This window comes from Macaca nemestrina, chromosome 20 (genome assembly GCF_043159975.1).
Source record: "Macaca nemestrina isolate mMacNem1 chromosome 20, mMacNem.hap1, whole genome shotgun sequence".
NCBI classification, from domain to species: Eukaryota; Metazoa; Chordata; class Mammalia; order Primates; family Cercopithecidae; genus Macaca; species Macaca nemestrina.
This window is the reverse complement of record NC_092144.1, coordinates 56,111,957-56,137,264: the sequence shown is the minus strand read 5'-3', so window position 1 is coordinate 56,137,264 and position 25,308 is coordinate 56,111,957. Positions and strand designations below refer to the sequence as shown.

At 49.0% G+C, this 25,308-nt stretch overlaps 1 protein-coding gene across 3 annotated transcripts in view; it reads left to right on the top strand.

Annotated features, from left to right (window-relative positions):
* Positions 1–361: 361 nt before the first annotated feature.
* The window catches only part of LOC105478561 (symplekin scaffold protein), a 50,838-nt gene continuing 25,891 nt past the window's right edge, over positions 362–25,308 (top strand). The window contains exons 1-10 of one of the 3 annotated variants that reach the window (XM_071087170.1): positions 416–516; positions 8,682–8,709; positions 10,020–10,143; positions 10,280–10,345; positions 12,017–12,070; positions 12,167–12,240; positions 16,575–16,701; positions 17,445–17,694; positions 21,216–21,386; positions 22,904–23,143. In XM_071087170.1, the coding sequence (XP_070943271.1) occupies positions 8,708–8,709; positions 10,020–10,143; positions 10,280–10,345; positions 12,017–12,070; positions 12,167–12,240; positions 16,575–16,701; positions 17,445–17,694; positions 21,216–21,386; positions 22,904–23,143 (1,108 nt within the window). In that variant the 5' untranslated portion in view covers positions 416–516; positions 8,682–8,707. Of the gene's footprint in view, positions 517–8,681; positions 8,710–10,019; positions 10,144–10,279; positions 10,346–12,016; positions 12,071–12,166; positions 12,248–16,574; positions 16,702–17,444; positions 17,695–21,215; positions 21,387–22,903; positions 23,144–25,308 lie in introns of those variants that run through there. The other 2 variants (XM_011735999.2, XM_011736000.2) reach the window with 2 other exon arrangements.

Here is a 25,308-nt window from a genome sequence, read left to right as displayed (position 1 = left end):
CTCTGTCTCCAAAAGAAAATAAAAAGAAATGCTTCAGACTGTTGAAAGAGTTAAGAACAAAGGTGGAGGGGATCGGGGCCTCACCGCAGACCCCATTAGGGCAACAGACCACCTCCCCTCAAAGACCCAGGAGCTTCGCTGCCCGAACTCCCCACTCTCCAAGACCAGCCAGCCGTCCAGGGACTCAGCACTACTGAGAACTCCATTTCCCAGAATGCTCTAGTTCCCTATCCTCACAGTGCCGCCGAGGGGACTACATTTCCCAGAAGGCCTAGCGCCCCAAGCCGGAAATGAAGGGGCCGCTCGCCGTAGTAAGGAGGCGGGCAGAAGGCCGCTCTCACGGGACGAGGCATGGGCGGGGTCGGACTGTGCTCTGGACTCCATTTCCCGGCGGCCCTGGGTGTGGGGCGCGTGCGCACAGTTCCCGGCGACGAACGGAAGATGGCGGCGGCGGTGGCGGAGTCTAGGAAGAGGCGCTGCTGAGGGGGCGCGAGGGGAACGGAGGCCAGAGCCGCGGTGAGCGGGAGGCGGCGTTTGGGCCCGGAGACGAAGGGAGGAGGCGCCTAAAGAAGCAGGGGCGCGGGCGGGGAGGGGGTCGCCGTGGGGAGAGGGGAAGAGTGGCTTTCGCGACCCATGTTTCTTTCCCTGCTCGGGACCCTTCCTTGGCTCCCTAGTACCCTCGAGGCAAAGTTCCAACGTGGCCCTCCGGGTGCGTCCGCTCCGCAGACCTCGCCTGCTTCGACTCGGCCTCTTTGCTTCTTCCCCACCTCTCGCAGCCGCCCTGGCCTTTCGGTTCCTTAAACTTGCCATGCGCTTTCCCGCGTCGGGGATTTTGCACAGGTTGTCCGCTCTGCCCGCAACATCCTTTTACCCATTCGGCCTGGCCAACTCCCATTCATCCTTCGAGTCTCGGCACCAACGTCACTTCCTCTGCGAAGCCCTCCTTGCCTACCCTCCATCCCGAAATCTGCCTGTTAAATGCTCTTGTCCGTCTCTGTTCCTTCATGTCACGTGTGTTCTAATTTGTTATCAGACTCTTATCTGTGTGCTGTTTTATGATGTCTGTGACCGTGTGTTTCATGAAGGTAGGGACTAGGTTTGTCTCTGTGGCCACTGTGTTCCCAGCACAGCGCCAGTCACGCCGGAGACGCCCAGCTAATGTTGGTTGAAGGAATAAAAGATACTCCTAGAGCCAGTCTGGGGAAACAGGGTAGTCGTCAGATTCCCGGGTAGCAGTGGGGCAGGGTACCACTTCTTAATGAGTACATCGAGAGGAAAGAGGAACCAGTGATACTGTTCATCACAGCAAAAGGCTACACGCATCCCAAATGTTCTTAAATAAGAAGATTGGCTGAAAGAAACTGTAATACATCCACATAAGAAAATACTATGCAACTCTAAAAAGGAATGAGGTAGATAAAAGGAAATGATGAAAATCTCTATACACTGATATAGTGGTCGCCAACATATATTAAGGGAAAACAAGTGGAGGTTAGTGTTTATTGTGTGTGCTTTTTTTTGTTTTGTTTTGAGACGGGGTCTCACTCTGTCGCTCAAGCTGGCACGATCTCAGTTCACTGCAGCCTCCACCTCCCTAGTTCAAGTGATTCTCCTGCCTCAGCCTCCCGAGTAGCTGGTATTACAAACGTGCCCCACCACACCCAGGTAATTTTTATATTTTTAGTAGAGACGGGGTTTCACTGTGTTGGCCAGTCTGGTCTTGAACTCCTAACCTCAAGTGATCTCAGCTCACTGCAACCTCTGCCTTCCAGGTTCAAGCAATTCTCCTGCCTCAGCCTCCTGAGTAGCTGGGATTACAAACGCATACCGCTACCCCCGGCTAATTTTTGTATTTTTAGTAAAGATGGGGTTTCACCATGTTGGTCAGGCTGGTCTTGAGCTCCTGACCTCGTGATCCACCTGCCTCGGCCTCCCAAAGTGCTGGGATTACAAGTGTAAGTCACCGCTCCCGGCCCTATGTCTGCTCTTTTTGTAAAAGAAAGGGAAATATGTGTATATGGGTTTTTTCTTTTCCTTTTTTTGCATAAAATCTAGCTCCTGCAGGAGAATTTTATATATGTGTTTAAAAAAAAAAATCATAAACCAAAAATCAGTAAGAACGAAACAGTAAAATATTTTGGTTGATCTGGATGTATTATCATCATGAAAAAAGTGGAAATGTTTATTATGGAGTTTTGTTTTTGTTTTTTGAGGCAGAGTCCCACTCTGTGGCCCAGGCTGGAGTACAGTGGGGTTGGGATTACAGGCGTGAGCCACCATGCCCAGCCTGTTTTTTTATGTTTTGACTGGGGATGGCATACTGCCTGTTGTTTGGTGGCCAGGATCCTTGGCTTACGTAAACAGACCTGGGGGTGAAAAACAATTCCTTTCAGATAAACAGTACTGTAGCATAGTGGTAAGGAAGATGTGCAGCCTTGCTGCTGGCTCTACCTCTTACAAGCTGTGTGCCTTTGATCAGGTCACTTTACTTCCTTGGTCTTCAGTTTCCTCATCTGTAACATGAAGATTAAAAATAGTAACTCCCAGCCTGGGCGACATGGCAAAACCCTTCTCTACAGAAAGTACAAAAATTACCTGGGCATTCGCCTGTAGTCTCAGCTACTTGGGAAAGTGAGGTAGGAGGATCGTCTGAGCCTGGGAGGCAGAGATTGCGGTGAGCTGAGATTGCGGCACTGCACTCCAGCCTGGGCAACAGAGCGATACCCTGTCTCAAAAACCAAAAACATAAACCTAACTCATGTATATTAATTCTAATATATACATATTAATTTATTTAAACCTTGGTGTCTGAGGTTTAAATGAGTTAATATGTATATATTAGAATTGTGCTCAGCACATGTTAAGTGTTCTCTCTCTCTCTCTCTCTCTATATATATATATATTTTTTTTTTTCTTTTTTTTAATTTGAGATGGAGTTTCACTCTTGTTGCCCAGGCTGGAGTGCAATGATGTGACCTCGGCTCACTGTAACCTCCACCTCCCAGGTTCAAGCGATTCTTCTGCCTCAGCCTCTTGCGTAGCTAGGATTACATGTGCCCGCCACCATGCCTGGTTAATTTTTTTGTATTTTTAGTAGAGATGGGGTTTCACCATGTTGGCCAGGCTGATCTCGAACTGCTGATCTTGGGTGATCCACCCGCCTTGGCCTCCCAAAGTGCTGGGATTACAGGCTTGAGCCTCCGTGGCTGGCTGTGTTCAATATATATTAACTGATTATTTTTCTTTTCTTTTCTTTTTTTTTTTTGAGATGGAGTCTTTGCTCTGTCACCCAGGCTGGAGTGCAGTGCCCCATCTTGGCTCACTGCAAGCTCTGCCTCCCGGGTTCCCGCCATTCTCCTGCCTCAGCCTCCCGAGTAGCTGGGACTACAGGCACCCGCCACCTCGCCCGGCTAGTTTTTTGTATTTTTTAGTAGAGACGGGGTTTCACCGTGTTAGCTAGGATGGTCTTGATCTCCTGACCTTGTGATCCACCCGTCTCGGCCTCCCAAAGTGGTGGGATTACAGGCGTGAGCCACCGCACCTGGCCTTTTATTTTTTTGGAAAGAGGTTCATCAGATCTATGCTCTGTTGCCCAGGCTGGAGTACGGTGGCCCAGTCATACTTCAGTACAACCAGGTTCAAACAGTCTTTCCACCTTAGCCTCCAGAGTAGCTGGGACTAAAGGTTCATGGCAATATGCCTGGCCAATTTTTTTTTTGTTTTTTGAGATGGAGTCTTTCTGTGTCTCCTAGGCTGAAGTGCACTGGCATGATCTTGATGCCCAGCTAATTGTGCATGTGTCTAGAGATGGGGTCTCACTGCATTGCCCAGGCTGGTTTCAAACTCCTGGCCTCAAGTAATCCTCCTGCTTCAGCCTCCCAAAATGTTGCGATTATAGGTATGAACCACTGCACCTGGCCTTCTTTTTTAGTTTTTAGGCCTAGTCTAGTCCTGAATTCCTGGCCTCAAGCCATCCTCCCACCTAGACCTACCAAAATGCTGGGTTTACAACTGTGAGCCCCTATACCCATCCTATTTTTCTTTTCTTTACTTTTTTTTTTTTTTTTTGGAGACAGAGTCTTGCTCTGTCATGCAGGCTGGAGTGCAGTGGTGCAATCTCGGCTCGGCTCGCTGCAACCTCTGCCTCCCTGGTTCAGGTAATTCTCGTGCCTCAGCCTCCCAAGTAGCTGGGATTACAGGCATGCATCACCATGCCCAACTAATTTTTTTGTATTTTTAGTATACACTGGGTTTTGCCATGTTGGCCAGGCTGGTCTTGAACTCCTGACCTCAACTGAGCTGCTCACTTTGGCCCCTTAAAGTGCTAGGATTACAGAAGTGAGCCACCACATCATGCCTTTAAAAAAAAAAAAAGACTTGTTAAGTGCAGTAGTGAGAAAGGGGGAAAGAGTAGAACAAGTATAGCTATTATTTTTCGAGGATTCAAGAGTGAAAGGGCAGGAATACTGAACCCAGTGATTGGGGAGGCTGTTTGGCAGGAGTGTTCATTCATTCAGCAGATGTTTATTGAGCACCTGCTAGGTGCCAAGCACTCTTCCATGCTGGGAATATAAAAAGTGAAGAAACAAAGTCACTGTTCTAGGCTGGGGGGCGATGGCTCAGACCTGTTAATCCCAAGCACTTTGGGAGGCCAAGGAGGGTGGATTGCTTGAGCACAGGAGTTCAAGACCAGCCTGGGCAACATGGCGAAACTCCGTCTCTACCAAAAAATGATTTCAAATAAATAAATCACTGTCCTCGTGGAACTTAAAAATATGTAGTGTGTGATGATAAATGCTGTGGAGAAAAAGCAACACAGATGGAGATCGAGAGGGAGTTGAAATTTGAAATGCGGTCATCGGGGAAGGCCTTACTGCAGAGACATGTGAGTGGAGTCCTGAAGGAAATGAAGAGGGAAGGAGTTGTGCTGATATCTAGGAGGAGGAATATTCCAGGCAGAAGGAAGAGAGGCACAGAGTCTTCAAGGAAGGGGCATGTTGGGCATGTTCACGGGACAGCAAGGAGGCCAGAGTGGGTGGAGCAGAGAGCTCGGGGAGAGGCAGTCAGAGGAAGAACAGGCCAGATGCCATAAGGTCTTGTAGACCTTCGTGGGGACATTGGCCCTGACTCTTTGCAAGATAGTGGGTGACAGGCAGCAGGGAAACTAAGGAGGAGGCTGTTGGCTCGTCATTCATTCAGCGGACACCTATCATGTGATACTACTGTGACTAGCTATTGTGTAGTTCCTTTTAAAAAATGTATCATTGGCCGGGCGCGGTGGCTCAAGCCTGTAATCCCAGCACTATGGGAGGCCGAGATGGGCGGATCACGAGGTCAGGAGATCGAGACCATCCTGACTAACACGGTGAAACCGCGTCTCTACTAAAAATACAAAAATTAGCCGGGCGCGGTGGCAGGCGCCTGTAGTCCCAGCGACAGGGGAGGCTGAGGCAGGAGAATGGCGTGAACCCGGGAGGCGGAGCTTGCAGTGAGTGGAGTTCGTGACACCGCACTCCAGCCTGGGAGACAGAGCGAGACCCATCTTGGCTAACACAGTGAAACCCCGCCTCTACTAAAAAATACAAAAAACTAGCCTGGTGAGGTGGCGGGCGCCTGTAGTCCCAGCTACTCGGGAGGCTGAGGCAGGAGAATGGCGCAAACCCGGGAGGCGGAGCTTGCAGTGAGCTGAGATCCGGCCACTGCACTCCAGCCCGGGCGACAGCGCGAGACTCCGTCTCAAAAAAAAAAAAAAAAAAAGTATCATTGGCCTGGCGCAGTGGCTCAAGCCTGTAACCCCAGCACTTTGGGAGGCCGAGACGGGCGGATCACGAGGTCAGGAGATCGAGACCATCCTGGCTAACACGGTGAAACCGCATCTCTCCAAAAAAAAAAAAAATACAAAAAATTAGCCGGGCGAGGTGGTGGGTGCCTGTAGTCCCAGCCACACGGGAGGCTGAGGCAGAATGGCGTGAACCCGGGAGGCAGAGCTTGCAGTGAGTGGAGATCACGCCACCGCACTCCAGCCGGGGAGACAGAGTGAGACTCTGTCTCAAAAAAAAAAAAAAAAAAAAAAAAAATGTATCATTGGCCTGGCGCGGTGGCTCAAGCTTGTAACCCCAGCACTTTGGGAGGCCAAGACTGGCGGATCATGAAGTCAGGAGATCGAGACCATCCTGGCTAACACGGTGAAACCGCATCTCTACTAAAAAAAAAATACAAAAAACTAGCCGGGCGAGGTGGTGGGTGCCTGTAGTCCCAGCTACTCGGGAGGCTGAGGCAGGAGAATGGCCTAAACCCGGGGGGCAGAGCTTGCAGTGAGCTGAGATCCCGCCACTGCACTCCAGTCTGGGCGACAGAGCAAGACTTTTGTCTCAAAAAAAAAAAAAATGTATCATTTTCAGCCAGAGGCAGTGGCTCACACCTTTAATCCCCGCACTTTGGGAGGCCGAGGTGGGCGGATCACCTGAGATTGGGAGCTCTTGACCAGTCTGACCAACATGAGAAAACCTCGTCTCTACTAAAAATACAAAAATTAGCCAGATGTGGTGGCGCATACCTGTAATCCCAGCTACTTGGGAGGCTGAGGCAGGAGAACTGCTTGAACCTGGGAGATGGAGGTTGTGGTGAGCTGAGATCGTGCCATTGTACTCCAGCCTGGGCAACAAGAGCGAAATTCCATCTCAAAAAAAAAAAATAGGATCATTTTTCACCCTTCTCAGATTATTGTTTTTTGGCATGTTTGTTTGTTTGTTGTGTGTTTTTTTTTTTTTTTTTTTTTGAGACAGAGTCTCGCTCTGTTCCCCAGGCTTGTGTGCAGTGGTATAATCTCAGCTCACTGCAAGCTCCGCTTCCTGGGTTCATGCCATTGTCCTGCCTCAGACGCCCGCCACCACACCTGGCTAATTTTTTTGTATTTTTAATAGAGACGGGGTTTCACCATGTTAGCCAGGATGGTCTCAATCTCCTGACCTCAGCGATCCAACCGCCTTGCCCTCCCAAGTGCTGGGATTACAGTTGTGAGCCATCGCGCCCGGCCTTGTTTTGTTTTTGAGACAGTCTGGCTCTCTTGCCCAAGCTGGAGTGCGGTGGCGTGATTTCAGCTCACTATCTCTGCCTCCCAGGTTCAAGTGATTCTCCTGCCTCAGCCTCCAAAATAGGTGGGATTATAGGTATGTGCCACCACGCCTGACTAATTTGTGTATTTTTAGTAGGGACGGTGTTTCTTCATGTTGGCCAGTCTGGTCTCGAACTCCTGGCCTCAGGTGTTCTGCCTGTCTCGGCCTCCCAAAGTGCTGGAATTACAGGTGTGAGCCACGGCACCTGGCCTGTTTGTTTTTGAGACAGAGTGTAGCTCTGTCCACAGGCTGGAATGCAGTGGTAGGGATCACAGCTCACTGCGGCCTCCACCTCCTGAGCTCAATTGATCCTCCCATCTTAGCCTCCCGAAGTCCTAGGATTAAAGGTGTGTGCTGGCCAAATTATTATTAATTATCGTAATTGTTATTAACAGTTTATGCAATAACCTTCAGATCTTTTGCAATGAACATAAAAATGATAGTATACTTAGCCAATGTTTACTATGTATACTAACTCATTTAATCCTCAAAATAGTCTTGGGAGGTAAGCCCTGTTACTAGCCCTGTTTTCTAGAAGAGGAAACTGAGAGCCAGAGAAGTTCAGTGTCTTGCCTCAGGTCATTCTGTGTATGCATGAACACATACTTGACACAAATGACTTGAACTACATGTGTTGTCCTCTGATGCAACAGGCTGTCAGGGACATCTTTTCATGATAATATATTAATATATTGAGATTCACCTTTTTTTTTTTTTTTTTTTTGTGATGTAGTCTGTCTCTCTGGCCCAGACTGGAGGAGTGCAGTGGCACGATCTCAGCTCACTGCACCCCTCCGCCTCCTGGGTTCAAGCTATTCTTCTGCCTCAGCCTCCCAAATAGCTGGGATTACAGGCACAGCTAATTGTTGTGTTTTTACTAGAGATGGGGTTTCACCATGTTGGCCAGGTTGATCTCAAACTCCTGACCTCAGACGATCTGCCAGTTTCGGCCTCCCAAAGTGCTGGGACTACAGGCATGAGCCAGGGCGCTCAGCCTCACCAATTTTTTTTTACCCTGTTTCCTCTGCTGGTTTTTGGTTTATCCTTTCAGATTTTTTTTCTTTTTTAACATATATATTTTTTTGGCTTTTTTTTTTTTTTTTTTTTTTGAGACAAGGTCTCACTGTGCAGTGACCCGATTTTGGCTCACTACAGCCTCTGCCTTCACCTCCCTGAGTAGCTGGGACTACCAGGCGCGCCACCATGCCCAGCTAATTTTTGTATTTTCTGGAGAGACAGGGTTACACCATGTTGCCCAGGCTGCTCTCCAACTCCTAGGCTCAAGCGATCTGCCTGCCTCAGCCTCCCAAAGTGCTGGGATTACGGGCATGAGCCACTGCACCTGGCCACATTTTTCTTTTTTTTTGTAAAACAGAAACATATAGTCAACACTGTCTTCAGCTTTGCTTGTTTTCATTTAATATATGCAGTCTCTATCAGTGTCTAGAGACTGTTCTCATTTTTTTTGTTTTTTTCCTTCCTTCCTTGTTACAGTTTCATAGTCTGTTTTTTTCCTTGTAATATAAATTTATATTTATATATTTTCTTTTTCACTTTTTTTCACAGGTGTTGGAGTCCCGTGGTCTTTCATTATGTATGTGTATAACCGTGTTTTTCAGCCAGTCTCCCTGTTTGAGGACATTGGGATTGCTTCTCGTCTTTTGCTATTATTTTTTTATTTTTTATTTTTTTTTGAGACGGAGTCTCGCTCTGTCCCCCAGGCTGGAGTGCGGTGGCGTGATCTCAGCTCACTGCAAGCTCCATCTCCTGGGTTCCCGCCATTCTCCTGCCTTAGCCTCCCGAGTAGCTGGGACTACGGGCGCCCGCCACCGCGCCCGGCTAGTATTTTTGTATTTTTTAGTAGAGACGGGGTTTCACCGTGTTAGCCAGGATGGTCTCGATCTCCTGACCCGTGATCCACCTGTCTCGGCCTCCCAAAGTGCTGGGATTACAGGCTTGAGCCACCGCGCCTGGCCTCGTCTTTTGCTATTATGAATAGCTGTGTAATTGATATATCCTGCCATGTTAATCATTCCATAATTTTGCCAGTGTGACTGTGTTAGATGCCTAAAAGCCCCCTTCCTCCCTTTTAAAAACAACTTCATAGTGTTCCAGAGAGTGGCTGAAACATAATTTATTGAAGCAGGCCTTTTATGATGTATTGAGTGCCTACTATGTGCCAGACTGTGTGCCTGGTATTCCTCAGAGCTATGTTTTTGAAGGTTTGCTCTGGGCCAGGCACTGTGGTTCATGCCTGTAATCCCAGCACTTTGGGAGGCTGAGGCAGGTGGAACACCTGAGGTCAGGAGTTTGAGACCAGCCTGGCCAACATGGTGAAACCCTGTCTCTACTGAAAATACAAAAATTAGCTGGGCGTGGTGGCGCGTGCCTGTAATCCCAGTTACTTGGGAGGCTGAGGCAGGAGAATCACTTGAACCTGGGAGGTGGAGGTTGCAGTGAGCTGAGATCGCACCACCACACTCCAACCTAGGTGACAGAGCACGACTTCGTCTCAAAAAAAATAGTTCGCTCTGGTGCCCAGTCCAGAGCATATCCCAGGTGGAGAGAAGGGGAGCACGGAGACCTGTAAGGTGGCTGTTGCACATTCATGTGGGCCATCGTTCAGCAGGTGTTTGTGGTTGGCCCACTCTGTGTAAAGCACTAGAGGTGAGGCTTAGACTTCTGGCTCTGCCTTGGGAGATGTCAGTCTTCCCCAAGTTGCAGCCCCCATGCACACATGCATAAGCCAGAGACAGAGCCTGGAGGGGAGAGGGACTTCAGAAGGCTTTACTGGGGAGGAACAGGCTGGGAAGGAGGGTTGAGCCCTTTGTAGATGTTCGGGTGACAATCTAGCCTGGCCCATCTGCTGGTCCCCTGAGCTTGATCCATCCTCTTCTTTCCCAGGGACAAGCTGACGGCAGCCATGGCGAGTGGCAGTGGGGACAGCGTCACCCGCCGGAGTGTGGCATCACAGTTTTTCACTCAAGAGGAGGGGCCGGGAATCGATGGCATGACCACCTCAGAGAGGGTGAGTGTGGCGGGCAGGGCTTGGAATGAGGAAGCACAGCCCCTGGCTTTGGACAATCTTAGGTGGCAGAGCCCTGGGAGTGCCAAGGGGGCTGGACTGGGCTGGCACTATCCCCTGCCCCTTCCCTTCCTTCCAGGTGGTGGATCTTCTGAACCAGGCGGCGCTGATCACCAATGACTCAAAGATCACAGTGCTCAAACAGGTGAGAGCCCCGGGGGCATCCTGGGCTGAGCAGGTGAAAGGGAGGAGGCTGGGAACCTGAGAAAGAAGACACTAGCAGTAACACCAGTGTCTAAATTTACACACGCAGTGTGTGCTGGCCACAGTGCTCAGTGCAGGCCTCTGCTCTTCTAGTTCTCATGAAAGCTCTGTAAGGCAGGGTAATTTCATCCCTGTTTTATACAGAAAGAAGCAGACCCCAGGGCTTAAAGCATTAGCCCAAGGTCACTCTGCTGGGAACTGGCTGAACTAGTACTTGAATCCTGGATTCCAGCTCCAAATCCTACACTCTTCATCATTGCATTTCTTCTCTGCCAGTGTCCAGTCAGAGAAGGTGACTGGAGGTGGGGCAGACATGCCTGTCACCAGACAATGATGACCCAGTATGGGCAGGGCTGGGATGGAGAAGGAATCCCAGGTGGGCTCTGGGAGCCCAGAGGGAGATCCTGACCCAGCCTAGGGATGAGGAGTCAGGGAGGACTTTTGAACCAAATCCTGGAGGATAAAAGGAGAGAAGTATACCAAATTAGAGAGACAGAGCATCTCTTTTATTTATTTTGAGACAGAGTCTTGCTGTGTTGCCCAGGCTGGAGTGCCATGGCATGATCCCTGCTCACTGCAACTCCTGCCTCCCCGGTTCAAGCGATTCTCCTGACTCAACCTCCTGAGTAGCTGGGATTATAGGCACCTGCCACCATGCCTGGCTAATTTTTGTGGTTTTAGTGGAGACGTGTTTCACCATGTTGACCAGGCTGGTCTCAAACTCCTGAGCTCAAGTGGTCCACCCACCTTGGCCCCCCAAAGTGCTTGGGATTACAGACACGAGCCACCGTGCCCAGCTGAGAGAGGGAGAGCATGTCAAGCTGAGGACACAGAAGTGTGTGCAAAGGCAGAAGACAACATGGGGCACTTTAGGCTGGGCATGGTTCAGAGCAGGAGTTGGAGTTTAGAGACTGGCGAGGTTAGCATGCCTGTGTGATAACCCGTTTGGCTCCTTGATCAGCGTGTAGCCTTGTGGAGTAGCCTCACCTCCGAGGTAGAGTGGATGTACCTGGTGCCTCTCCCATGGGTGGTCATGAGGCCGTTTAGCAATAGTAGCTTGAGTTGTAGCAGCCAGGTCCTGTGCCAGCTCTTTGCTTATTGGAGGATGTCCATGAGAAGGACTTATTCCAAAGAGTCTGGCCAGCACAAGGGCTTCAGGAGTTGGGTTCTCACTGTGAAGATGTTTGCTGAATCATGGCAATGCGAACTGGGGAGCAGAAGCAGGAGAGTGGGGAGAACTGATGGACAGGTGGAAGGAGGCCAAACCTTAGGAAGGCCTGAGCCCTGGGGCATTTCCCTCTTTTATTCAGCCCCCTCCTGTGTCATGTCCTCACTATCTACCAGGACCTGTGCCTTGTAGGATCTCATTCTGGCCTCCTGATACCCTTTTGAGTTGATGTTTAAGTGTCTCATTTTATAGATGAGCAAACTGAGTGTCAGAGACCATGCCCAGGGCATAGCACCCTTGGTAGGGAGCAGCAGAGCCAGGCATTGAGATGAGTGTATCTGCTGCCTAGCCCTCTGCTGTCTTCCCCTCTACTCTCCTGTCTGTATTAGTTGGCCCCTGGTTTTATATGGTTATTCTTCCTCCCCACCCCCACTCTCCTTCCAGGTCCAGGAGCTGATCATCAACAAAGACCCCACACTACTGGACAACTTCCTGGACGTGAGTGACTGACAGAAGATAAAGGGGTGTGGTGTACGGGAAACGGGATGTGGATCCTAGTGTAGCCCTGATCCACTTTCTCTCTGACATTGGCAGGAGATCATCGCATTCCAAGCAGACAAGTCAATCGAAGTGCGAAAATTTGTCATCGGCTTCATCGAGGAGGCATGGTATGGGGTGAGGCAGGGAGCCCCGGGAGCATTCTCACTGGAGGCAGCCTTCAGCTCCTGGCCTGGCCTGGAGGCCACCACTGAGAGGCCGGCCCTCTGCTTCCCAGACCCTTTCTCTCTCTCTTGCACACTGATTCCCCAGTAAATACTTAGTAAGATCGAAACCCTGGGGTCATCTGTGATTCCTCTGGTTCTTTTTTTTTTTTTTTTTTTTTGAGACAGAGTCTCGCCTGTCGCCCGGGCTGGAGTGCGGTGGCCGGATCTCAGCTCACTGCAAGCTCCACCTCCCGGGTTTATGCCATTCTCCTGCCTCAGCCTCCCGAGTAGCTGGGACTACAGGCGCCAGCCACCTCGCCCGGCTAGCTTTTTGTATTTTTTTAGTAGAGACGGGGTTTCACCGTGTTAGCCAGGATGGTCTCGAACTCCTGACCTCGTGATCCGCCCGTCTCCGCCTCCCAAAGTGCTGGGATTACAGGCTTGAGCCACCACGCCCGGCGATTCCTCTGGTTCTTCCACACTTCACATCTACATCGTCACTAAGGACTGTGGGCTCCACTTTGAGAATATCTGCAGCATCTGACCATTTGTCAGTCGCTTCCTCTACCACTACGCAGGCCCAAGCCACCCTTCCCGCCTACCTGACGACTTCAGTGGTCTCTCTCTGGCTCCCTTGCTTCTTTTTCTTTTTAGTTAAATTCATATAGCAAAACTAGCTTTTTTTTTTTAAATCTTTTTTTTTTTTTTTTTGAGACGGAGTCTCGCTCTGTCGCCCAGGCTGGAGTGCAGTGGCCAGATCTCAGCTCACTGCAAGCTCCGCCTCCCGGGTTCCCGCCATTCTCCTGCCTCAGCCTCCCAAGTAGCTGGGACCACAGGCGCCGCCACCTCGTCCGGCTAATTTTTTGTGTTTTTAGTAGAGACGGGGTTTCGCCGTGTTAGCCAGGATGGTCTCGATCTCCTGACCTTGTGATCCGCCCGTCTCGGCTTCCCAAAGTGCTGGGATTACAGGCTTGAGCCACCGCGCCCGGCCTTTTTTTTTTTTTTTTTTTTTTGAGATGGAGTCTTGCTCAACTGCTGTCCAGGCTGGAGTGCCGTGGCGCAATCTTGGCTCACTGCAACCTCCTACTTCCGGGTTCAAGCGATTCTCCTGCCTCAGCCTCCCAAGTAGCTGGGATTACAGGCATGCACCACCACGCCCAGTTTATTTTTGAATTTTTAGTAGAGACGGGGTTTCCCCGTGTTGGCCAGGCTGGTCTCAAACTCCTGACCTCAGGTGATCCACCTGCCTCAACCTCCCAAAGTGTTGGGACTACAGGCGTGAGCCACTGCGCCCTGACTTTTTTTTTTTTTTTTTGAGACTGAGTTTTGCTCTGTTGTCCAGGCTGGAGTGCAGTGGTGCGATCTTGGCTCATTATAACCTCCACCTCCCAGGCTCAAGAGATTCTTGTGCCTCAGCCTCCTGAGTAGCTGGGATTACAGGTGCCCGCCACCATGCCTGGCTAATTTTTGTATTTTTATTAAAGATGGGGTTTTGCCATGTTGGCCAGGCCGGTCTCGAACTCGTGACCTCAAGTAATTGGCCCACGTCGGCCTCCCAGAGTGCTGGGATTACAGACATGAGCCACTGCGCCCAGCAAAAATCAGCTGTTTTAAACTGAACAAGTTAGTGGCATTTAGCATATTCACAATCTAGTTCCAAAGCATTTCATTCTCCAAAGAGGAATCACCATACTCATTTCCCACTTCTCCTCTTGTACTCAGCAGCCAGAGTGATGCTGTTAAATGTAAATCAATCTTGGCACACCCCTGCTCTCAGACTCCAACTGGCTCATCAGCTTACTTAGGTGGAAACCCAAACCCTCACCTCGGCTTCATCTCACTCCTGGCCCTGTCTCCCCTGCTCCTCAGAAGTCACTGTTGGATTTCGCAGCCTGTCTGCTTGCTGTGCCTGCTAGGGACCCTCGTCCCCAGGTTGCCGCCTGGCTCACCCCCTCCCTTCCCTCAGGTCTCTTCCTCAGAAAGCCCTTCCTGCCCACTCCCATGCAGCCCCACATCTCAGGCACCTCGCCTTCAGTGTTCGTTACAGTGTTCCTCACTCATTGAAATGACCTTGATTCTTCCCGCAAAATACCAGCTCTTTGAGGACAGGGCTTGACTTTTTCTGTCTTGCTCACCACTTTGTCCCCACTACCTGCCTGGAGCAATGTTGTCACCTAGTAGGGGCTGACTACGTATTTGTTGCACACGTGAGTGAGTGGAACATAACGGTCACCACGTGAACGCGTACTGTGCCCTACGCTGTATTAGATCCTTTCCCGTGTTATCCTTGTAATCTTTTTTTTTTTTTTTTTTTTTTTTTTTTGAGACGGAGTCTCACGCTGTTGCCCAGGCTGGAGTGCAGTGGCGCGATCTCGGCTCACTGCAAGCTTCGCCTCCCGGGTTCCCGCCATTCTCCTGCCTCAGCCTCCTGAGTAGCTGGGACTACAGGCGCCCGCCACCGCGCCCGGCTAATTTTTTTTTGTATTTTTAGTAGAGACGGGGTTTCACTGTGGTCTCGATCTCCTGACCTTGTGATCCGCCCGCCTCGGCCTCCCAAAGTGCTGGGATTACAGGCTTGAGCCACTGCGCCCGGCTATCCTTGTAATCTTTATGGCAGCCTCGATGGATACTGTGGTTATCCTCTATTTACAGAAAGGGAAACAGGCTCAGAATGGTAAAGTGACTTGTTCAAGCTGGTCACTTACTGATTTGTTCATTAAACATTTACTGGATGCTTTGTGACTGAGAGGAAGTAGAATAGCTGCTGTGTATTAAATATTTTTGTTTGTAACGCACTGTACTAAATGCTTGAGCAGCTTCGTTATTCATAGTACTATGGATCAGTTGTTTGACCCTTTAACTGAAGAGAAGACAGGCTCAGAGAGGTGAAGTGAATTTTCTTAAGGTCATACAGCCAGAATGCGGCAAGGCTGGGATTTTATTTATTTATTATTTTTTTGAGATAGAATCTCACTCTGTCACCCAGACTGGAGTGCAGTGGCGCAATCTCGGCTCACTGCAACCTCTGCCTCCTGAGTCAAGTGATTGTCCTGCCTCAGCCCCCCGAGTAGCTGAGATTACAGGTGCCTGCCACCACACCCAGCTAATTTTGTTTGTTGTTGTTGTTTTGTTTTTGTTTTTGTTTTGAGATGGAATTTTGCTCTTGTTGCCCAGGCTGGAGTGCAATGGCGCAATCTCGGCTCATTGCAACCTCCGCCACCCAGGTTCAAGCGATTCTCCTGCCTCAGCCTCCCAAGCACCTGGAGTTACAGGCGCCCGCCACCAGGCCCGGCTAATTTTGTATTTTTAGTAGAGATGGGATTTCACTATGTTGGTCAGGCTGGTCTCAAACTCCTGACGTTAGGTGACCCACCTGCCTCAGCCTCTCAAAGTGCTAGGATTACAGGTATGAGCCATCGCGCCTGGCCAAGGCTGGGATTTTAACTCATGTCTGCAATGCCAGAGCCCAAATATCCTATCTTCCCATTTACTGGGAGAATTCATGATAAATTTTCTGAATTTGTAAAAAGTCCATTCAGCAAATATATACCACGTGACTGCTGTTGTACCAGGCATCCGTGTTAGACTGTAGTATAGCGGTGAGCAAAAACGTATTATTCCTGCCTTCATGTAGCTGACAGCTAAGTTTGATACTTTTTGACTGATTTAATTAATATTTCAGATTGTAATGTATGCTGTGAAAATTCTGTGCTGAGCTTCTGTTTATTCATTGAACAAACATTTATTGGAGGCCCTTCATTTTTTTCTTCAACGAAAATGACTCTGCTGGGGTTATTGCTAAGCTAGGAAAGGGTCCCCACTTTTTGAGCCCTCGGACTGAGGCAAGCAACACTAGTGATTACAGAAAACAAAGTGCTTTAAAGTAGCCATGGCTGGTGTTTACTGAAGGCTTTCTGCATGTCAGGCACTCTTCTAAGCACTTTACATGTATTGTTGCAATTTTCCCAAAAAATTGCATAAACAATTGAGATACATACTATTATTCTAAATTAGGTGAAGTCACTTGTCCCAGTTCACACAGTTGTCTACCCCTACTGTCCCTTCTGTGAACAGCAGGCCCCTGAGAGAGCAAAGGAGTTGGGGTTGCAGGACCAGTCTAGATAGAGGTTCAGGGACAGCTCAGTCTGGAGGCGCCAGGCACCGTTCCCAGTTTCTGGATGTGCCATTCCGGTCCCCTGAGACAGGCCCCTGATTTCCCTTCCCTCCTGAACCTCAGGCTCCTCCCACCTGCTCTAAGACCACACCTTGACCTCACCCCTTTTTCCTCCATCCCTCAGCAAGCGAGACATTGAGTTGCTGCTGAAACTCATTGCAAACCTCAACATGCTCTTGAGGGACGAGAATGTGAACGTGGTGAAGAAGGCCATCCTCACCATGACCCAACTTTACAAGGTGGCCCTGCAGGTGAGAGTGCCTTCCCACGCAGGACCATCCTGCCTGATAGGTCTTGTTGACAGACTAATATGTTGGGGTTCAAAACCAGCATCCGAGCATACTCTTTATGGGCAAGATGTGCTGTTGTTCTGTGGGAACAGATAACAGAGAGCTAATGTTGTCTCCTGGGTCAGGAAGTTGCACTTAACTTCTGGTCCTTCCATTGACCATCCATTTATTCACTCAGTAGACATTCCCTGGACAGTAGAGCATGTCCTCTGTGATGCTAGGCTAGTGATGCTGGGGACACAGCAGTGACCAAGACAGCTTACTGCCTTCCCAGTGCTCATAACCGAAGGAGGGAGGTAGACCTTAATGAATGAATCACATAACTATTGATTATGGAGTGTGATAGGAAAAGAACACTCTATGGTGTGATGTACATTAGCATTAATAAAATGAATGAATCCATTTAATCACCACCACCTTGTGAAGTCAGCATTGTTACTCCTTTACCTTAAAATGTGCGCCTTCATCACACTGAGTGATCACTGTCTGCATCCCCATGAGGGCAGGGCAAGGCCTGGCAACTACTCAGTCCTGTCTCCAGCATCACCCAGCACTGGGCTAGGGCAGAGTTGGAACTCAGTAACTGTTAACCAAATGAATGTATTCATCATTCATGGTTCTCTGCGTATCGGTGGAGGGTGTTGGTGATTGATGCGTTGTCTTCACCTTTTTGTCCCTTCCATTCCTTCCTGGCCTGCTGGCAGTGGATGGTGAAGTCACGGGTCATTAGCGAGCTGCAAGAGGCCTGCTGGGACATGGTATCTGCCATGGCAGGGGACATCATCTTACTGTTGGACTCTGACAATGACGGCATCCGCACCCATGCCATCAAGTTTGTGGAGGGCCTCATTGTCACCCTGTCACCCCGCATGGCTGACTCGGAGATACCCCGACGCCAGGAGCATGATATCAGCCTGGACCGCATCCCTCGTGACCACCCCTACATCCAGTACAGTGAGTGCTTCCTTCAGCTGCTGCCCCTTACAACCCTGCACCAGTTTCCTCTCCTTCACGCCCCTCCCTCTCTCCCCCTTGTCTTTCTTGGTTTTAAATTTCTGGAACAGTGTGTGCAGTCGCTAAGAGCCCTGATGGAGGTTCAGATCCCAGCTGCACTGCTTACTCATCATGAACTTGGGCGAGTTGCTTGTCTCTGTGCTTCATTTTCCTTTCTGTAAATTGGAGACGATAGCGTAGTCCCACTCTCACAGGTTTGTAGTGAAGTTCCATGAGTGTGAGCCAATCAATGCACTAGTTTTATGGTTTTCTTTTTTCTTTTTTTTTTTTTTTGAGTCGAAGTCTTCCTTTGTTGCCCAGGCTGAAGTGCAGTGGCGCAATCTGAACTCACTGCAACCTCCGCCTCCGCCTCCTGGGTTCCAGCGATTCTTCTGCCTCAGCCTCCCACCACCTCAGCTCCCGCCACCACACCCAGCCAGTTTTTTTAAAAATTATTTTTAGTAGAGGCGGGGTTTCACCATATTGGCCAGGCTGGTCTCAAACTCCTGACTTTGTGATCCACCTGCCTTGGCCTCCCAAAGTGCTGGGATTACAGGCATGAGCCACCCCGCCTAGCAGTTTTATGGTTTTCTTACCTGCAAATTATAAAAGTAGAACATAGGCCAGGCGTGGTGGCTCATGCCCCAGCATTTTGAGAGGCTGAGGCGGGCAGATCACTTGAGGTCAGGAGTTTGAGACCACCCCTGCCAACATAGTGAAACCCCTTATCTACTAAAAATACAAAAATTAGCCAGGCATGGTGGCGGGCACCTGTAATCCCAGCTACTTGGTAGGCTAAGGCATGAGAATCGCTTGAACCCGGGAGGCAGAGGTTGCAGTGAGCCAAGATTGTGCCACTGCACTCCAGCCTGGGTGACAGAACGAGACTGTCTCAAAAAAAGCGTAGTATATATACACTTGGTGTCAAGCAATATGGGTGAGTATAAAGGAATAATGTTCCCTCCTTCAGTTCTGCTTTCCAGAGATAAACGCTGATAAGAGTGTTATGTTTCCTTCCAGATCTTTCCTGTGCAGGTGTAGGTATTTGTATGTGTATATGCATAGTGTCTGCGTTTGTTTGCTTTTCTGTTTGCAAAAACGAGGCCATGCTTTGTGTTTTCATCTGAGAGACATTAAAGTATAGTAGCTTGTGTCTGACACGTAGCCTATTTTCCCTTGTCTCTGAGCCTGATTCCTTATTGGTAAATTGGGGATCATTATTATGGCATCTAATTTAGGATGTAGGTATGAGCATTTGGTGAATTAATATGGCTGGAATAGTAAACATTCCGTAAATATTAGCTATTCTTATGTATTGTCTGACAGCCTTTTTGACTTAATAGTGTCAGTGACATCTTTCCCCATGAGAATCTTGTTCAGTTGCTATACCATATTCCATAGTATAGTTACATTACATTCTTCTAAGCAATGCTCTCTTGATGGTCATTTAGATTTTTAATTCACTATTTTAAATAACGTGGCATTCAAATCAAAACTACAATGAAATATCGTCTCACCCCAGTTAAATAACTTTTATCAAAAAGACGGAACATAACAAATGCTGGCGAGGATGTCGAGAAAGGAAACACTTGTACACTGTTGGTGGAAATGTCACTTACTACAGCCTAAAAATTGTTTGGAGTTTGGAGGTTGGAGGTTCCTCAGAAAATTTGAAGTTGAGCTACCATATGATCTAGCAATCCCACTGCCAGATATGTACCCGAAATAAAGGAAATCAGTGTATCAAAAAGATACCTGCACTCCCATATTTATTGTAGCACTAGTCACAATAGCCAAGACTTTGGAGCAAACTAAATGTTCATCAACAGATGAATAAAGAAAATGTGGTACTCATACACAATTGAGTACTATTCAGCCATAAAAAAGAGGAGATCCTGTCATTTGTAACAACATGGATGGAAGTAGAAGTCATGAAGTGAAATAAGCCAGGCGCCGAAAGACAGCTTTGCATGTTCTCACTTACTTGTGAGAGCTAGAAATGAAAACAGTTGAACTAATGGAGACAGACAGTAGAATGATGGTTACCAGAGGCTGAAAAGCGTTATGGGTGGCTGGGGAGGAAGTGGGAATGGTTAATGGGTACAAAAAAATAATTAGAACAAATAAGATCTCATATTTGATAGCCAGGCATGGTGGCATGTGCCTGTGGTCTCAGTCTGGGTGGCGGAGGTTGCAGTGAGCCGGGATCGTGCCACTGCTTTCCACCCTGGGCGACACAGTGAGACCCCATCTCGGGGGAAAAAAAAAGATCTAGTATTTGTTAGCACAACGGGGTAACTATGCTGACAAATAATCGTACATTTTAAAATAATTGAAATAGTATAATTGGATTGCGTCTAACAAAACGGATAAATGCTTGTGATGGATACCCCAGTTACCCTGATGTGATAATTATGCATTGCATGCCTGTATCAAAATCTCATGTACCCCATAATTATTTACACCTACTATATAACCATTAATATTTTTTCAGTTAAAAAGATGGCTGGGCCTGGATTACGGGCTCGCGCCTGTAATCCCAGCACTTTGGGAGGCCGTGGCAGGCAAATCATGAGGTCAGGAGATCGAGACCATCCTGGCTAACACGGTGAAACCCCGTCTCTACTAAAAATACAAAAAATCAGCCGGGTGTGGTGGCGGGCACCTGTGGTCCCAGCTACTCGGGAGGCTGAGGCAGGAGAATGGCATGAACCCAGGAGGCGGAGCTTGCAGTGAGCTAAGATCACGCCACCGCACTCCAGCCTGGGCGACAGAGCGGACTCTGTCTCAAAAAAAAGGTGTATATGGCATTCATTATGTTTCTGTATAGGAAAAGTCTGGAAAGATACCCACCAAAGTTTTAAGCATTAATTTTGGGGACTGTATTGAGGGGAGTGGTGCCACAAGGGACTTTGAGTTGTGTGTATATACACATATATTCTAGTCTTTCACTATTGCAAACCCATGCTTTGAACATCTTTATAACTAAATTTTTTTTTTTTTTTTTTAATATGGTGTCTCACTCTGTCGCTCAGGCTGGAGTGTAGTGGTGTGATCTCGGCTCAATGAAACCTCCATCTCCTGGGTTCAAGCGATTCTCCTGCCTCAGCCTCCAAAGTAGCTGGGATTACAGGCACAGGCCTCCATGCCTGGGCTAATTTTTTGTACTTTTAGTAGAGATGGGGTTTTACCATGTTGGCCAGGCTGGTCTTGAACTCCTGACGTCAAGTGATCCGCCTGCCTTGACCTCCCAAAGTGCTGGAATTACATGCATAAGCCTCCACGCCCAGCCCCTTGTAACTAAATTTTTATACTCATTAATAGTCTCATAGAACTAATCAACTACTGCATTTTCTGTTTTTCCCGCCATTCATAGACATCCAGGTACCAGGATCTGTCCTTCCTTTTAGTCCCAAAAGCTGCTGTCTCCAGAGGCCTGGGAAAAAGAATCCCACTGACTAGTTCTCCTCTCTGTCTCTTAGACGTACTATGGGAAGAGGGCAAGGCAGCCTTGGAGCAGCTGCTTAAGTTCATGGTGCACCCTGCCATCTCTTCCATCAACCTGACAACAGCGCTGGGCTCCCTCGCCAATATCGCCCGCCAGAGACCCATGTTCATGTCTGAGGTGATCCAGGCCTATGAAACTCTGCATGGTAGGTCAGCGCTCTCCCCCTGCCTTCTCTTCACTGGCCAGGCCACTCTTTCTGTGTTTTGTTTTTTTTTTTTTTGAGACGGAGTCTCGCTCTGTCACCAGGTTGGGGTGTGCAGTGGCACAATCTTGGCTCATTGCAACCTCCGCCTCCTGGGTTCCAGCGATTCTCCTGCCTCAGCCTCCCGAGTAGCTGGGATTATAGGACGCACCACCACACCCAGCTGATTTTTTTTTACTTTTAGTACAGACGGGGTTTCACCATGTTGGCCAGAGTGGTCTCGATCTCTTGACCTCGTGATTCTCCTGCCTCGACCTCCTAAAGTGCTGGGATTACAGGCGTGAGCCACTGCACCTGACCTCAACCTGCCTATTCTTGAAGAAACGTATCTTGGTGGTGGACCTTGAGCGCTAGTCATCCATCTGGCAGGCCTGAGATTCTCTAGATTAGACAGGAATCTTTTGGCATGCGACAAAAACTTGATTCAGGACTGGTTTTAATATTGAGGCATGTGGGGGTGAAATGACATGATGTCTGTGAAATATTTTCAAATATTCCAGTCCTCCCCTGCCACCAAAAGGGAGGATAGATGTTCTAAGATTAGCGAAATGGTGATGGGTACACAGAGACTCATATTATTTTCTCTGTTTTGTGCACAAATGAAAACCGAAAAGTCTGGGGTGTACAGGTCGTGGATCTGCGTCTCTCCATCTCTCAGCTCTTTGTTTCTCCATTTTAGTTTCACTCTCTGGTCCTTTCCTTAGGGTAGCAAAGATGGCCCCCCATAGTTCATGGCTCCCATTCGGTTCACTTAGCAACACCATGGGAAAGAGAGTGTCTCCTTCCCAACCATTCCAGCAGAAGTCCAAGGGCTGACGGTCATTGTTTCTGATTGGCTGAGCAGAGATTATGAGCCAATCTCTGAGCCAATAATAGTGGCCGAGGGAATGTGGTGTTCTCACTGGCCCCAGGTCTCATGCCCACTCGGAAGGAGACTGGAGAAGGGGGGTTTCCCTCAACGGAGAATGAGAGTGTTGTTGGCTGAGGAAGGGGCAGTGGATGCTAGGCAGGCAGAATTACAGGCATCCTTTTTCCCTGTGGAACAGGGGAGTCTCACTTATCAGGGTGACCATTAGAAAGTCATCCTAGTAGCAGGGAGACCAGCGGTGAGCTGTTGCAGCAGTTCGGTTGGGAGTTTCTGGAGGTGAAAGTGGTGATTATAACCCTCCCCAAGCGAAGCATATGTGAATTTCCAGACCAGAGATGGAGGAAGACGAAACTGTATGTGTTTACTAAAAGAGAGGGTGAGTTTTTCTCTTTAAGATTGATACTGATGGAGACCCCCAGGATTTTAAGCATCAGCTTGTAAGGTGGAAAGCCACATGTTAGATCTGAGGGTGAAGGAGCTTTTCTAGTAGATGCCTGCAAGACCACTGCCCAAGTTTGAGGTTGAGAATTAGGACTGGCAGCATGCCATGAGATCTGTCCACAAGACACAGCTCCTGCCGCTTTCTTCACAGCCAACCTGCCCCCGACGCTGGCCAAATCGCAGGTGAGCAGCGTGCGGAAGAATCTGAAGCTGCACCTGTTGAGTGTGCTGAAGCACCCGGCCTCCTTGGAGTTCCAGGCCCAGATCACCACCCTGCTGGTGGACCTGGGCACACCTCAAGCTGAGATCGCCCGCAACATGCCGAGCAGCAAGGACACCCGCAAGCGGCCCCGCGATGACTCGGACTCCACACTCAAGAAGATGAAGCTGGGTGAGGGGCTGGTGGGGCGGGGCAGGCAGACCATGCTGAAATGTTTCATTATTTACCTTAAACTATGCTGAATTTATATTTACTAAGATTATGTTATAGATTATATTATGTGGGCCAGGCACAGTGGCTCAAACCTGTAATCCCAGCACTTTGGGAGGCCGAGGCGGGTGGATCATGAGTCAGGAGATCGAGACCATCCTGGCTAACACGGTGAAACCCCGTCTCTACTAAAAATGCAAAAAATTAGCCGGGCATGGTGGCGGGCGCCTGTAGTCCCAGCTGCTCGGGAGGCTGAGGCAGGAGAATGGCATGAACCCAGGAGGTGGAGCTTGCAGTGAGCCGAGATCTCACCACTGCACTCCAGCCTGGGCAACAGAGCGAGACTCCCTCTCAAAAATAAATAAATAAATACATACATACATAAATAAGGAATTAGGCTGGGCGCAGTGGCTCACGCCTGTAATCCGAGCACTTTGGAGGCCAAGGCATATGAGTCACCTGAAGTTAAGAGTTCGACACCAGCCTGGCCAACCTGGAAAACCCTGTCTCTACTAATAATACAAAAATTAGCTGGGTATGGTGGTGCATGCCTGTAATCCCAGCTACTCCAGAGGCTGAGACAGGAGAATCACTTGAACCTGGGAGGCAGAAGTTGCAGTAAGCTGAGAACATGCCATTGCACTCCAGCCTGGGTGACAAGAGTGTAACTCCGTCTCAAAAACAAAAAAAAAAGGCCGGGCACGGTGGCTCAAGCCTGTAATCCCAGCACTTTGGGAGGCCGACACGGGCGGATCACGAGGTCAGGAGATCGAGACCATCCTGGCTAACATGGTGAAACCCCGTCTCTACTAAAAAAAATACAAAAAACTAGCTGGGCGTGGTGGCGGGTGCCTGTAGTCCCAGCTACTCGGGAGGCTGAGGCGGGAGAATGGCGTAAACCCCGGAGGCGGAGCTTGCAGTGAGCTGAGATCCCGCCACTGCACTCCAGCCTGGGCAACAGAGCGAGACTCTGTCTAAAAAAAAAAAAAAAGGGAGGGGGTAATTGCCAGGCACAGTGGCTCACGCCTGTAATCCCAGCACTTCGGGAGGCTGAGTCCAGTGGATCCCCTGAGGTCAGGAGTTCGAAATAGGCCTGGCTAACATGGTGAAACCCTGTCTCTACTAAAAATACAAAAATTAGCCAGGCATGGTGGTGCGTGCCAGTAGTCGCTGCTACTCGGGAGGCTGAGGCAGGAGAATTGCTTGAACCGGGAGGCAGAGGTTGTGGTGAGCCAGGACTGCACCATTGCACTCCATTCTGAGTGACAGAGCAAGACTCTGTCTCCAAAAAAAAAAAAAATTAAAGAGTGAAGTAGAGATCTTACTATCTTTTTTCATAATTAAGTAAGTATACTAAGCAGCAGCGTATTCGGTACCTTGAGTTGTTTTCATTTAGTTTCATTTACTTTAATCTCGGAGTTCTTTCTACATCTACACATAGAAATCTACCTCATCCTTTTTTTTTGGAGACAGTCTTGTTCTGTTGCCCAGGCTGGAGTGTAGTGGCGCAATCTGGGCTCACCGCAGCCTCCGCCTCCCAGGTATAAGCGTTTCTTATGCCTCAGCTTCCTGAGTAATTGGTACTACAGGCGTGTGCCACCACGCCCGGCTAATTTTTGTGTTTGTTTCTTTTTTTTTTTTTTTTTTTTGAAGATGGAGTTTTACTCTTGTTAGCCAGGCTGGAGTACAATGGTACGATCTCGGCTCACTGCAACTTCTGCCTCCCAGGTTCAGGCAATTCTCCTGCCTCAGCCTCCCAAGTAGATGGGATTACAGGCATGCACCACCATACCCAGCTAATTTTGTATTTTTAGTAGAGCCAGGGTTTCACCGTGTTGGCCAGGCTGGTCTTGAACTCCTGACCTCAAGTGATCTGCCTGCCTTGGCTTCCCAAAATGCTGAGATTACAGGCCTGAGCCAGTACCCCCGACCAGGGTTTGTGTATTTAAAGTTATATTTTACCCAGTAACTTTATCTTTGTTTCCTTTTTTTTTTTTTTTTTTTGAGACAGTCTCGTTCTATCAAAAAGGCTGGAGTGCAGTGCCCTGATCTTGGTTCACTGCAACCTTTGCCTCCCAAGTTTAAGAGATTCTCCCTGCTCTGCCTCCCGAGCAGTTGGGACTACA